The sequence below is a fragment of the Phalangium opilio genome, unplaced genomic scaffold (genome assembly GCF_054372755.1).
Source record: "Phalangium opilio isolate 3A_F unplaced genomic scaffold, DU_Popi_V2 ptg000017l_1, whole genome shotgun sequence".
NCBI classification, from domain to species: Eukaryota; Metazoa; Arthropoda; class Arachnida; order Opiliones; family Phalangiidae; genus Phalangium; species Phalangium opilio.
Genome location: NW_028324151.1, coordinates 2,379,136 through 2,394,184, shown reverse-complemented (window position 1 = coordinate 2,394,184; position 15,049 = coordinate 2,379,136). Strand labels below are relative to the sequence as shown.

The 15,049-nt window shown below is 36.0% G+C and overlaps 3 protein-coding genes across 3 annotated transcripts in view; 1 reads left to right on the top strand and 2 right to left on the bottom strand.

Moving 5' to 3' along the window:
• The first annotated feature begins 102 nt into the window (after positions 1 to 102).
• Positions 103 to 1,596, top strand: LOC149702422 (uncharacterized). Its single transcript, XM_089866241.1, has 5 exons — positions 103 to 815; positions 881 to 1,013; positions 1,095 to 1,201; positions 1,286 to 1,382; positions 1,464 to 1,596. Exons 1-5 carry the CDS (start codon positions 241 to 243, stop codon positions 1,572 to 1,574), a joined length of 1,023 nt encoding a protein of 340 aa, XP_089722367.1. The 5' UTR covers positions 103 to 240; the 3' UTR covers positions 1,575 to 1,596.
• A 1,337-nt stretch (positions 1,597 to 2,933) lies between these two features.
• Positions 2,934 to 15,049, bottom strand: part of LOC149702420 (metabotropic glutamate receptor 2-like) — a 67,043-nt gene continuing 54,927 nt past the window's right edge. The window contains exons 6-10 of the mRNA XM_089867116.1: positions 4,718 to 5,041; positions 4,297 to 4,655; positions 3,963 to 4,226; positions 3,549 to 3,888; positions 2,934 to 3,406 (exon numbers count right to left, since the gene is read on the bottom strand). Coding sequence (XP_089723242.1) covers positions 3,189 to 3,406; positions 3,549 to 3,888; positions 3,963 to 4,226; positions 4,297 to 4,655; positions 4,718 to 5,041 — 1,505 coding nt within the window. The 3' untranslated portion in view covers positions 2,934 to 3,188. The remainder of the gene's footprint in view (positions 3,407 to 3,548; positions 3,889 to 3,962; positions 4,227 to 4,296; positions 4,656 to 4,717; positions 5,042 to 15,049) is intronic.
• LOC149702421 (uncharacterized) lies at positions 5,737 to 7,374 on the bottom strand. The gene is made up of 2 exons (XM_089865779.1): positions 6,068 to 7,374; positions 5,737 to 6,008 (listed from the first exon to the last, which is right to left on the bottom strand). Exons 1-2 carry the CDS (start codon positions 6,696 to 6,698, stop codon positions 5,737 to 5,739), a joined length of 903 nt encoding a protein of 300 aa, XP_089721905.1. The 5' UTR covers positions 6,699 to 7,374.

Genomic DNA, 15,049 nt, shown 5'->3' with positions numbered 1-15,049 from the left:
AAAATAATTAGTTTTTTGATGCAGTTTCAGTGAAAAAGTCAATAAAAAGAAAGGAAAAAAATAATAATAATATAATATCGTCTGCTCCAGTGGCTGCTTAGGGCCTTAGACATTTTAATTTTTCAAGTAACACGTGTTGTGAGTGTTCCCGCCGTTTCTTCTCTACATCTGGTTAAATATACTTATAAATTATAAGTTTAAAATATTAATAAACTCGCGTGAATTTAATTGCAAAAGAATATGGGAAAGAAAAGTAAAAAGTCTGTGAAAAATGTTTCTGATTCTAAACTGAATATAACTAAACCAATATTTAAACCTGAATTAAACTGCAATGTTTTAAAATCCCTATTTAAAAACCCGCAATTAAAACCAATTACGAAGAAACCTAATTACGTTACTAAATCTAAACCTAATTTGATTAAAACGCTTGTCAATGAAACAATTGTCAAACCAGTACAATTCAATTCTACCAACATTAAAGCCCAACCTAAGAAACAGGTTATAAACAAATTGCCAAATTCCATACCCACTGAAGATGGCAAATCCCCGGCAATTAAGGCAACAAAAAATCAATCTCCAGTTTCAAAACTTAAATCAAGATCTTTATTTTCTGGTCAAAAGGCCAGTGATCGTTTGAAAGGGTCACATTTTAGATTCCTAAATGAAAAACTGTATACTAACACTGGCAAAGATGCCTTGAAATACTTTGATGAAAACCCAGATGAGTTTCGACAGTATCACGATGGTTACAAAACTCAGGTTGCCAAATGGCCAATGAACCCTGTTGATTTAATTATTCAAGATTTGCAAAAAATGTATGATAGAAAACCCCATAAAATAATTATTATAAATATCTAACATAATTAAACTAAAATTGCAGGCCCAAAAATTTGGTAATTGCCGATTTAGGTTGTGGGGAAGCTAAAATTGCGCAAATATTTCATAAAAGGAAGGTTCACTCATTTGATTTACAACCTTTAAACGAATTTGTCACAAAATGTGACGTATCAAAAGTAATTAAAACTAATTTAGGCCCTTAATTATAATATTAATATTAAAATTAAATAGAAATATAAATATAAATATACTTTAAGGTTCCTTTAGAAAATAAGTCAGTTGATATTGCAATATTTTGTCTATCATTGATGGGAACAAATATAAAAGATTACTTACTTGAAGCCAGACGAATATTAAAATTAGGGTAATTAGTTAATTACTAATTAACTTGAAAAATTAATATAATACCCTTCATACAATTATTGAATAATCCCAAATTTTTCAAAAGGGGAGTTTTAAAAATAGCTGAGATTCAAAGCAGGATGAAGGATCCAGATGATTTTGTAAAAATATTACGTAATATGGGATTTAAACTAGTGAAAAAGGTACCTTACCTGATTTATTTATTGATTTTCAGCCTTTTCAATGTTATAATTTCTTAATTTTTTTTTTAAATTATTCTATAGGATTTGACTAACAAGATGTTTAGTTTGTTTGAATTCAAACTCGGAAAAAGAAGACACAAGAAAATGTCCCAAGAAATATCGTTAGAACCTTGCTTGTATAAAAAGAGATGAATAAATAAATAAATATATAAAATTGGGTTAATTATTTGTTGTAATAAGTTTTAATTAAAAATGAAAATAAAAATCAATATCTGGACCTTCAGTCAAGTCCTGGAAGTCCATAACCTCATTCTTATCGACACTTTTTAAGCCTTGGTTCTATCAAGAGGGTTTTGATAGAACAAATTTTATTCTAACCCAAAAAGAACCTAATTCCTTTATACCTAAAAGCATTACTACTTATATTTTAGCCAAGATATCTTCAAGAAGTAATATCTAGTTTATTAGGGAGAAGGTATAAGATGCCTAAGTATTCACGCGCCATAGTCCCAGTCCCCCTTTCAAAATACAAGGGGGGGACGGACGTAAAAGGAGGCCGGGCTATTTCGCCTCTCCTCAGTCGGAAAATATGACTGTAATTTTCGTCATTCACGTCGCACTGACGTGGGTTTTTTCAAGAACCAATAAGATGCTGGTTGTAATTTAGATGCGACGGGGATTAACTCCGGACCTACTATACTTTTGGACTGGAGATAAAGAGCTGGAAATGTGCACCCGAATTTATACCTTCTCCCTAATAAACTAGATATCACTTCTTGATATCTTCTTTTAAACACTGACTCAGCTAAGTTTTCGCCTCCTTTGTGCAATTTTACCAGTTGCGTTTTTTAATGGACGGTAGCTGCAAGCGCTTAGCTCTCACCCTAAGACTTGGTTTCTTGAGAATTTTAAAATTCTAAAACTTATACTATTTTGAAAGTTAAAATAAGAGGCCTATACAATCCAGATGGGAAATGGTTCAAGAAGGGAAAAGAGAAAAAAAATATGTATTTTTTTGTTTGGTAAACAGTTTTTGTAAAGCAAGCGAGTATTCATTTCTGCTAAAGTTTGCCAAGACTTCGACGACGATATTGGACAAGAATAAATTAGCATTTTTTTTTGAAGGGTGAAAGAAACCCTTTCTGTTTATATTCAAGTCTCCGAGCGCTTTAGAAATTTTAAGGGAAAAGGAAAAGTGGCCCGGGTTCTAAGATCAATGAAACTTTTACATATTAAAGGAACCATATAAAAGGATTTTTGAAAACTAGAATAATTAACTCTTACAGTAGAAATATTTGTTATAAATAAATGATAATTCTTTGCTAAGTTCATATATTTTCACGTTAGAAATCTCAATCTGACGATGTCTTAATTGGGACCTATATTTTCAAGTAGCATTACTATTTCCTAGAGTAGTGATTGGGCAATGTCACGTGAAATTCACGCATGCCCAGTGGAAGATAAACTTGATGTAGGCCACGTCTCTTCATAAATAAACGCCAATTTAACTGCATGATTAGTAAGAAGTTAATAAAGAAACGAGAAGGGGAAAACGAAGAAGAAACAATTTATTAAAATCTTTTTGTTATTTGAGCACTCCGTGATAACGTTATGTTTAAACTTTTGGTATTTCTCTTTTACATCCCAACAAAATGTCCCCCGAAAATCGAATTTCGAAGGGAGTTTATTGACATCATCACCAAACTCTCGTGTCAGAGAGCCATTTTTTTTTAAATACAGTACGCCCTATAATCTCTTAAACGGATTTTCCCCACTAAATGTTAAATGTTAAATTTTAATTTATAGTCACAACTGAACGACGTCTTTCCCGCCATTTTGTTGATTAGTCTCGCGATTATCAATCGCCTGGGAAGAGTTGGCGGCCACAACGACGTTGGAAGTGACATTGTCATTCCAGTCGGTTTGAGTTGAACTAGTCACTTTTTTGATATTATTACTACTACCAGTGGTGGCTATAGCGTTGCTCACCGATAAGTACTGCCTTTTCTCATTCATTTCTAATTCTTTAATTAACCCCACGAAAATTCCAGAGAGAGAGACAGAGAGAGAGAGGGGAAAGAGAGAGAGGAAAGAAAGATTAAAGATATTAGTAAAGAATTAGAACTTCACAAATGTTAAAGGAATGTACAATATGCCAGTACTCACTATCAGACTGCGTCGAGGATTCAACCCTGACGGAGGAAGTGGTTGTGGATGTCATAGTATTCTTGATGGTACTGGTATTGGTCCCGTGTTTGACAGCTTGCGGCATGAGCGACTGGCGAACGTTCTTCTCCGGGTGCAGAAGAATGATGTGAAGCTTGGGTGTGAATAGGCACGCTAGAGTGACAGTGGCACTCAAGCTGACCGTCACCGACATGGTCGTCAAGTTCAGCTCAATATGGTGAACGGTGGTAAAATAAATAGGGACGAAAGCTAACCAGATTATGCACGTCGTGTACATGGTGAATCCAATGTACTTAGATTCGTTGAAAGCCTCTGGTATCTGAAAATAAGAAGGAAAAAAAAAGATACCGTCCTTAGAACTCGGACTGGTTAGAGGGGCGAGTGGCAATTGACCTTTCGCGTCAGGATGGCGTAAATGGTGCACACAACGATGAGAATGATAGGGTAACCGAAGGCTACCATGTAGCTGCCATTGATAGAACCAGCGCAGACCACCTGGTTCTCTTCACGAATTGGATGGTGGTGAATGGCGCGGGGAGGGGTAAAAACGAGCCATACGGCAATGACTGACAATTGGACGCCCACCAGGACACCGCAGATGAAAAGCTGCGATTTGGGACTGATGAAGCTAGGACGACGTGACGTTTTCTTGCCAGACTTTAAAATTAAAAAAGGATCGGAATAGATTTAAGCGGGTTAGTAAATACTAAACTAAGAATGGTGCTACCTTGAAAATCCGGGCGATCCTATTGGTTTTAGTTAAAAGCGCGCTGTAAACGACGGCAAAGCATAACCCCAAAGAGACCTTTTGAGCTCCGCACACTAAGTCGGTCGGTTTTTGAACCAGGAGGTACGTCGTGCAATAACAGAGTAAGATGCCACCCAACAGGACGTAACTGAGTTCCCGACCGGACGCTCTCACCACGGGAGTATCGTTAAATTTGATAAAGACGAATATAACGAAAGATGTCAAAAATACACCCGTCGTCGCGAAGGTCATGGCCCCCACTGACCATGGACTGTCCGGTCTCATATAAACTTCCGGAATGGGTTCGCAATGCCGGTGAAACTCGTCCGGTAAATAACCTACAACCCGGATGAAATTAGATCTTTCACCATCCACCATCGCTTCCCTATCTGAAATTTACCCAAAGGACATTCCATGCATTGAGTTTCAGAGTACAAATACTGGTATCGTTGACAACTGAAGCAATGCCAACAGCAGTTTTCTCCTTGAACTAGTTTCTTGGCTTGTCCAGGTTCACAAGGCGAACTACAAACCGATTCGGGCATTTGCGGGTCCTCCAATCGAAACTGCACGTCAGACATGTTGAGCGAAAGATGACCGTCGCTGTATTCACCCACTCGGACCCATCGATACTGACCGGGCGAAACTTGTTTGAAATGAATGATGTTGTAACGAGCCGGACCATCACCGTTCTTTGAGAACCAAAATTCGTCTCCGCTGAGACCTGTAAGATAAAATGCGAAATGTCGAGTTAGAGATGGTTAATAACAGGGCGTGGCTTTAAAACATTTCCAGTACAACACTCGTCATGGTTTCCTTAAAAGTCTCTGATTTCAAATCCCTGACAAGTTTTCCGCTACTCCACTTCTCACAATTTAAAGAACGCTTAATTAAATCAGTTAATTAAATAAAAAACAGAAAAGCAGTTGCTGAAAAGAAACGTTGTTTTTGCTACGGTAGAATTGGCAAATGCACTCAACTCGGGAGTTCACTTTAAGCCATGAAAAAAAAGGAATAACGGCTGGGAAATGAGTAAAATACAAAAGGAACGAAAGAAAGTGACTGGCTTCGAATGGCGATTGTAATTAATGGGAGTGTAATAGTCGTGTCTCGTTAAGCGAGCTTGAACGCTTGGTTGACCCCTTTCATTTTCTTCTAATTGCTATTTCGAGTCGGGTTTTTCCTACCGATTCCACTTCTCCTCAAAGTTTCAAAACGCGAGGGAGAGAACTTACTTTCCGCTTCGGATAACGAATTATTCCAAGGCCAAAAAGAATTATTCTATTAAATATTCAAATATTGTAAGACCGATCACGATATAGGCCTAATTGTACTTTAATTTTTACATTCGCGATGCTTTATGTTAAAGAACAGTGAGACTATTGACAAAATTCAACTTTATTGAATACGATAATGAAATTAAGGTTTAACCAATTTTACATCTGGATAATATTCCTTGAGAAAATCCAAAGTGACTTTAGAAGGTCCCAATTTTAAATTATTTTCCATCGTTAGAATTTCCAAATGTTTCTTCATGTTATCGAGTTTGAGGGCGTGAGTTGTTTGGCGGGCGTTAAGCTGACTTTTAGTAGGTGAAACGCTTAAAAGTGGTCTTTTTCGAGCCTTATTATACGTTGCTTTATTCAGAGCGCTACTAGGCTTCGGAATAAAAGAATCTATTCGTGATATACCTAAGAATAATGAATGATTTTCAAATACTAGATTGAAGGTACAATCTTGGCCGGTATACCTGAACTTGTGGATGGGGTTCCTAGTGGTGGAACTTGCGGAAACGTAGCAATAGCGGTCCTCGAAGTTTCGCTCGGGCTTGAAAGTACAGTTTCAGAGAGAGACGCATTTGACACGGGGACAGGCGGTGAGAAATTGCCATTATTAAAACTGGTAGATGTTGAAGGCATTCCAGGATGATATCCGGAGTTAGGGGAAACAAATCCAGCATGAGGGATACCATCGACGACTGACCGATTTCCTTGGACTTGTTGCGATTTCAAGGCTTTATTTTCTTCTTCAATTTGCTTCATGCGTTCCAATTTTTCATCGTATCTCTGATAGAAATACTCGAAGTCACCGCCCAAGTAACCGAAGGAAATGGAAACACCTTCATTCAGACCGTGTTTCACGTTCTGTTTCAGTTTTCTACGATTGACTCTAACGTTGCTTTCGTCATCGTTGCTTACACGATTGACTATGTACCAACCCGGTTTATTGGGGAATCGTTTAAACACCGCCATCAGGGGTTTAATATGTTTGGCATTTGGAAGACACAGGTCTCTCACTTTCTTACTCCCGACGGTGAAATTATCTTTATGAAGCCGAATTGTTTGGTTTAATTTCGGATTAAAGAGTTGGTAGAACGTCATTTTGGCGCGAAATCCGAGCCTTTTTTGGTAACGCCACCTTCCCTAATCTGAATATGAAACAACGTAGTTGTTCAATCTTTATCTTAAGGGCAGCTTTGATAAGTTCGCGTTATAGCGACTCGGATGTAACGTTCCCCAAGCGGGAACGGAAAACAATTTGTTACTTTCAGATAAAAAAACAAGGCATAAAATAAACCAAAAGTAAAACTATAAAACGATTTCGTCCGTAATATGGATCAAATTTTCTCCATCAATAACTACATTACATTGTTACGTTCGTCCAACTGCGTGGATTCACGGGAAATAGTTGGTCAATTATTCAGAGCTACCATCGTAGTTACGCTCCAATTCCGACAAACAAAACAAAGCAATTTCAGTTGAAAGCTTTTCTCTCTCTCTCCTCTTTGTCGCATCAATATTACATTCATTCACACCCTCCCAACTTGACAACCAGCTCAGAGCGAAGAAGAATCGCCTTCATGATTAAGAAGTTGATAGAAATTTATTACTAAACAAGAACGTCCATAGTTTAAGCGTATCTTTGACCATTGTCCTGACATTACGACCAATTTTTCCGTATACAGCGGCTCATTGCGGGAAGATTAGCCAATGAGAGCTCTTTATGAAAATTTTGTCAACAGATGAAAGGCATGTATAGGTAAAAGGACACGTCTTTGATCTTAGCGCCGAGCGTTTGCTCTTCCTTTAAAGTAGTCTAGGGACAGACTAGGGTGTCCTCGAATAAATGAGCAGCTAGCAAAGTGCTAACCGATTTCCAAGGCCTTTCTCTCTAAATACAACCAAGGGGAATACGGAAGAGTGTCGCCAAGCAGTCCCCATTTGCCCTTTAACCCCGTTGGGACGAGACTATAGCGAAGCGGTTCTCGTGTCCTCACGCCATTAATATAGATACGGAACATGGATATCGCGAATAACCCATAGAGTTAGATTCCGAAGTCCAATGAAGGATTACGTACTATGCGGTTAAATATAACTTTTGGATATCTATGCTCTATACTGAATGTATATTGATTACCCATTCACAATCGCGCTAGTTCCTATATCCAACAATGTACGGGAGATAAGCCGCAATGGACCGAACAGAATACAACCAACACAACCTCGTTACTCGGCCAAGTTTTTATTTATAGCTTTCACCGTAGAAAAACCAAACAAATTTTCGACCCTTCCCCAAGGGTAATTAACAAACTTATCTCTATATTTTCATCGTGAAAACATAATTTATCTACCCGTCTGTTTTTAGGAAGGTAGTTATAGAGGGGGAAATAGTCTGGCGATAGATAAGTTTATGATAACAAATCTACACTTTAAGAACATCTAATCATAAAATGACGATTTGTAAACTCTTCAACGCATAGTGAGCTTAGAAATTAAATATAGAATGACCTTGATATACTACAATCCTAATATTCATCTTTTTCTCGAGTACACCGTATGCAGTTGAACAGTAAAAGCATTTTTCCTTATCATTAACTTTCATTCCATTGTTTCTGAGTTAAGATCTCAGAAAAAAATCTTTTAAACAATATTCACTCAGAAACCATTAAAAATACATTGTATCTATCAAAATAGAGGCAGTGTAAGTAAAAGCCGCTATAGTTTGCCAATTTGAGATAACATTCATTTTGTCTATACCTTGATTTTAAAAACTTACCGAAGAAATTTTTTGAAAAGGTACAAAAAAAAAACTGCAAGGAGATTAAGTAAGCTTTTGTTTTGATAAGCGGACTCAAAAGCCCTTAACATTTTCTTGCCATAATTTCAGGCGGAAATACGAATAAAAAATTACGGGAACTACTAAAACAAAGGAAACAGATGTTTTTAGCTAGAAGCAAGCTCTTATCAACGATTAAGAAAATTACGTGGGCGAATTAAAAGGAAAAATGGCATACACACAAAAAACAACAACATAATAAGTGTTAGCGTTTAGCTAGGGAACAAATTACCTTCTTTGAAATGATTTAGGTATAAACAAGGGTAAATAGAACGGTAAGGCGCCATTCACGTTGCGTTGATTTTCCAAAGAAGAGGCTTGATTGCAAGGGAGTCTTAAACATCATACTGGGCACTACGGTATCCTTTCATCCACACCAGAATATCAGTATTTATATTTGCCCTTGGTTTTAGTTATACCGTAACCGTTCTCTCATAGTAGAGACAGAGCTGGATAAATTCAGTGGTGCTAAAACTATAGGCGGAGTTGTACAATTATATAAGAAAGTAGTTCGTCACGTTTTCATTTGATTTGCTCTTTTTCTTGCTTGGAGCAGGAATTCCTTGTAAAAGGGGAAACAGTATAATGGAATGTCAGCGCAAATATTTTACAACCGAAACTAAGAAGAACGAAGCAAGAAAGTAACTTAATATATAAAGAAACTCGTCCAGTGACCTTAAGCAAGCTGCGGGCGCGCCCTTTATAGTATCTTTTTCTGCTGGCCTTTCAATATATCCCCCCCCCCTCCAGGACAAAACAGAAACTACAGTAATTCGAGTTCCAAACAAGGGGCTAATCACTCTAGTAGTAATTAGGTTACGTATCGCGTTTTACTGTATTTTGTTAAAATTAAAAACCTAGCTACAGTTGACCGTGGTTAAAATAATCTGTAATGGGTGTGTATACATCATTATCATTTATTTGGCCAGTGATAAGCCCCCCGGTTCTTAAAGCTCGGAGTAACTCGAGGCTAATAAAACGGAAGTTGCCTTCTTATATTTCCTAAGATTCGCGGAAGAAACCACGGCGGAAATCCTAGGAAATCCAAATCCTACAAGCGTTTTATGTTACGTAACAAAGGTTCTTTATCAAAAAGACAAATTTTTTTACAGGCATTTATAAACCTATTGAAAAATAAACGTTTTCTTTAAATAATTTTATATTTATCAGATACATAATAATAATTCCAGGAAAAACCCACACCTTTTTATGATATTTATAATTTTCGTTCTTGTTTACCGTTACCCGAATCTATATGGTTAAATCAAGGTTGCAATATTTATCAAAAACCGTTCAGTTTTACCTTCTCTGACGTGTATGTTATACAATTTTCAGACTAGGAGGATTGATACCATCTACACCAGGAGGCCAGGGTATACATGGTACTGCGCTTTGTCCGCCGACTAGCCTGGCCTCCTGGTGTAAATGGTATCAATCCTCCCAATCTGAAAAATATGCATATATACAGCTGGAATGAAATAGAAACATTTAGATGAAACTAGAGATATCGATATAGGATTTTTTTCTGTTTGATTCCAACTTTACCATTATATCTGTTACGTTGCGAAAAAGGTTTCCATTGCACAACATCGTATCAAAGTTGTGTTAACTCTATACGTTCATAAAAGATACAAAAGTTGCTATTCAATAGATTATTAATTTTTTAAATAAATATCAGCATATCAGCAATGGTAAACATTTTAATATAATCCTTTAATAAAAATATGGCTAGGCTAAGATAAGAGTTAAATTAAATAATTATTTTTCGGTATATAGGTGCACGCCAAACATATCTCGCATTGTTTCGTATTTTTGGCTCTGTTTCTATTCGTCAACTTCATCCTCAGCAATTGGAACTGGAACTTAACGCGCAGTTACGGCAACCATCTCAACATCTTTATTATTACCCTGAGTATTATCGGAATATTCGGTCGACTTTACGTAGTTTTGCATAATTTAGCCGGAATCATATTTTTCGATTGCTTCCCGAACAAGGTTACGTTACGTTCGGATTTTAAGGCCTTACCTAAAATATCGTTTCGAATCGTAACCAAAGGTAACTACCCCGATCTTGTCAAACGGAATGTTGAGAATATAAAGAAAACATGCGCGAAAGTCGCCTTAAAGAACTATATAATCGAAGTACTAACGGAAAAAGTGATACGCGACCTAAAGGAATGCGACTTGGTTAAAATTATTTTGGTTCCCCAATCGTACCAGACGAAAAACGGCATGTTGTTTAAAGGTATAGTATTTGTTCATAATTTTAGGGGTTAGTTAACTCTTCCAAATAGACGATTTTTAAAAGTCGGGGGTATGTTTACAACAAAGGCGTTAGATATTTGCATTAAACAATACGGACTGGTAGCGTTGAAGTCCTGTTTAACGTCTTTGTAATCCACATTTAAGCAGACAATATTTTGCCCCCCCCCCCTTGAAAAGGGTCTACTTCAGGTTTAAACGAGAAGAAACTCTCTCCATTTAAATAGAAAATAACAACTCATCATTTTAGGCAGAAACCTTCAATACTGTTTAGAAAAAGGCGTTAGCTGTCTAGAAAACCAAGATTGGATCGTGCATTTCGACGAAGACAATACGCTAACCACGGACGCTATTAATGGCATCGCAAACTTCATAAACGATGGCCAACACTTAATAGGACAAGGAGGAATAAGACTGGATCTGACGAACAATTACAGTTACGCCATTAAACATTTAATGACTTTAAGAACATTTATGGACAGGGGTTGTTCCAGAGTTGGTTTTACTATTGGATTACCGAATGGTATGAAAGGTTCCTACATCGTTTGCAACGTTGAAGCGGAGAAAAGAGTTGAATTTAACGGTAACCCTTGGTCATCCGTTGTTGAATTTTGTTACTTTTCGAACCGAGCTTACGAAAAGGGGTACACTTTAGGTTGGGTCGAGGGCGAAATTTTAGAAATAGGGACACCAAACGTTAAAGAATTCATCAAGCAACACACCAGGCTGTTTACCGGTTTTAGATATTTACTGTATGATACTAGCGCAAGTGCATACTCTCGAATTTGTTTCGCAACTTTTACTTTTTCTTTTTACACGTATCCATTTTATTTGTTATCTTTGTGTATCAATTTATTTTTCGTTGGCGATTTCATTCCATTCGTGTTTCTGTACGCGATAATCATTACTCACGATATCTATTTAGGAGTGTACTGTCTCTATAGGTACCCCTACGATTCCGTACTTAAGAACACGATCATGTTTATAGGCAATTTGTTTTGGGGTCCATTTTATTCCGTGGCGGTTATAAGCGTCGCTGTTTGGAAGTGTTGGTTTAGAAATGGTATCGAATTTAGAGTTACGAAGAAGGAATTTATGTAAGCTTGCAATGTTTACTTCATTAAAATTTACGTTAATTAATTTCTATCTTCAAATATAATAATAATAATTAAAGAACTCAAACAATTCTGAAATTAAATCGTATCTCTACTCCTTGGTAAAATATTATCTTTATACGTTGCTCTTAGATAAGAGAATAATGAAACTAAACTATGTAAGGTTGTTGACTTCATTAAAATTTACGTTAATTAATTTCTATCTACAAGTATAATAATAATAAAACAACAGAAACAATTCTGAAATTAAATCGTATCTCTACTCCTTGGTAAAATAACATCCCTTTATGTTGCTCTTAGAAAAGAGAATAATGACCCTTCTGCGATGGAAAAGATATTTACTTGAATCTAGTCCATATCTAGAAAAATATTTCATTTTCTTCCCAATTTTTTTTTCTTCTTTATTTTCTAAAAAGCACTAGGGAACCTATATTATTTTCAAATTTATCATATTCAATTCTATTGATTATTTTTTTTTTAGAATCTATACAGTGACTGGAGAGCAATATTCCAGAATTTCAATTAGATGGTTCAATGGAAAAAATAGATACAGTGTGACTTAGCTATTCGAGGATCGAGGGCAAATAGTTCAGTTCTTTACTCTTCTTTAACGCGAGAGTTTTTAAAAATAGAATATGATACAAGATCGTCATCGAATAGCTAAACCACTCTGCGTATATCGGATTTCAATAACTCGGACTGACGAATAAGTATTTCTTTCACTAAATTTTTCTATTTTTGAGAGAAATGGAAAAAAACCATGCGAGTATTTTTTAGCCTCACCTATCAGGGGATGCCAACCGTAAATGGATTATTTCCATCGATGCGTGCGATAACCACCAACTTCAATTCCCAAGATGCTACAAGTAATATACATATACAGGGTGTTTTTGATAAATCTGCATGCATAAATTTATCTGTTGAAATCGATTTTGACTATAGAAAATGTAACTAGGGAAAAATGGAAATATATAGAATTTACATTTTCAAAACACCCTGTATAGAGTTAATAAAAAAAGGTATCGAGTATAGGTGCATACCAAATATTATGGACTGAACTTGAAAAAACATTCCCGCCTGCGCAGTACCCAAATTTTGAAAGCCGTTATAAATTACGTAGAACTTTATAAAAATATTCGCGTGAAAGCATTTTTCAATATTCTTACTTATTATTATTAAAATGATACCAACTGTGGTAAACATGTAAAATATTTCCACTTTGAATTTGGATACATTTTTTTATCCTTGCAAATAATAGATGTATTTATATTCGACTGCACGATGTATTTTCTTGTATTTAAATTTGGTTTTCTTTAGCCTTTGGCAAGGTAGGTATGTTGTCTAAAGACGTTTGTCTATAAACAAATTTCCGATATAAACTTTATGGAAATATTAAGAGATTGCAGTAATATTACTTATATTTGACCATGGTTATTTTTAACATAAAATACAATACAATATGGCTGTAATAATGGATATCTATTTTTATAATAAGGACATCTACTTTTGCCTCTGGTCAAATTTAATATATTGAAGACTCCTACACAAGTTTATCATTGTTCTAACAATGTAACAAACAAATAAATTGCATAACAATAATCCACTATAGGGAAGGTATAAGACATTGCGGAATATAGCTTTAAACTGCCCTAAATTAATACAACACTCCTTTTAACCCAAACGTATTTATGCGGTTTTTCACTAGAAAATAAAACAGAAAAAAAAAAACCCAGAATAATTATCCTACGAAATATTTGAGAAGAAAAAATATTCCCAAAACTTTAAGATGTGGTTCTTTGCCTTTCCAGGGCTTGAAAATCATTATTTGGAAGGCAAGGACAAAAGAAAAACTTGAAATTCATTATTAACAATCAAGATAAATCTGTCACAAGTTTTTTTTTCTTTTATACGCAAATGAATTAAAAATGATCAATGATAAAAGAAAAAATAAGGATCGAGAATTCAACTCTATTTACGTACAATAAATAATATTTGAATATTTGATTATTGTTAAATTTTATTTTCATAATGAAAAAATAAAAAGGGTAAAATAGTGTTACCGGTGTATAGCAGGAACAACATTTCTACAGGGGCTCGTAAGAAATACATGGGCCAGGCTCATCCTAAAGGTGCGCTTCCCCCGCGTACTCCAGTACGGAGAAGTTCAAACATTTCCAGCGGACTTTATTTATAATTTACGTTAAGTAATTGAATAAAAAATCTAAAATAATTTTATTTTAATGCTAAGAACCCGGAAAATTATTTTTCTTCCTTTAAATAATATATCAGAACTCGAGAAGATCCAAAACCAATATCAAAGGTCAAAGGCAAAGATATACCTGCGTGGATGCCGATGCACACACCCAGCTTGCAACGCGATGTTCTCTAACGCTAATCCTTAACCACGCAATCTTCCTTGGATGAAATCCAATTGGATACACATACGTAACTACATTAAATATTTCAAATATTCATTTTCTCGAATTAAGTATTTAGACTGTTTAATTTAAATTATTTTCCTTCTGTCTTTGCGGAAAATACCCACCCTCCCAAAAGGACCGAGATACCGGCTAGAAGACCGGGTAACCTGGTCTAAAACGGAACCTAACCTAACCCTAACCATTAGGGTAAAAGCCTAAACCAATTTTTACCTCAACCTTACTTACAAATAGACGAATTTTACAATTTTAACTGAGCATTTATAACATATCCCTATGTTTATATTGTCCAAGGAGTCAAGGACTACCCTAGGACGCGGTAAAGCGTGAAAGACAGCAAAAAGTGGCTTTATGGGAACGTCGGTCGGTCGGTTGGAGAGATAGGAAACAAACGCGTTACTCCAATCAATCATGGAAGAAAAACTGGTCCGAAACCAACACCTAATCTGTCACTTGGCAGACTTGGAGGCGCGATCGCAGCCAGCAACGCGAGGAAATGGGTAGAATGAAACCGGAAGGAGAAAGAAGAGGTCAGAAGAACAGAGCCGTTTCCAAAGAGTAGGGCACCGACACCAATCGTATGACGGGCAATGTCAAAAACTCTGTTGTACAACTCGAAAAGACCAAATGCTCACTAAACAGGAGTATAATCGAACAAATGACTTCATCCCCATTGACCTAAGTTCAACAAAAGACGTCTTGTAACTTTCCCATAAAATTGTAGTGTTCTGGAAAGTTGTCAATATAATATACAAAACATACAAGTTCACCTGTTACGATGGTGCGCTAGTACATAAATTT

Excerpts from the sequence above, each read along its gene's own strand:
- LOC149702422 (XM_089866241.1), top strand. The coding sequence starts at position 241 with ATGGGAAAGAAAAGTAAAAAGTCTGTGAAAAATGTTTCTGATTCTAAA. Across the intron at positions 816-880 it reads ATTCAAGATTTGCAAAAAAT|GCCCAAAAATTTGGTAATTG; the intron begins GTATGATAGAAA and ends CTAAAATTGCAG. Across the intron at positions 1,202-1,285 it reads AGACGAATATTAAAATTAGG|GGGAGTTTTAAAAATAGCTG; the intron begins GTAATTAGTTAA and ends ATTTTTCAAAAG.
- LOC149702421 (XM_089865779.1), bottom strand. The coding sequence starts at position 6,698 with ATGACGTTCTACCAACTCTTTAATCCGAAATTAAACCAAACAATTCGG. Across the intron at positions 6,009-6,067 it reads AACCCCATCCACAAGTTCAG|GTATATCACGAATAGATTCT; the intron begins GTATACCGGCCA and ends CATTATTCTTAG.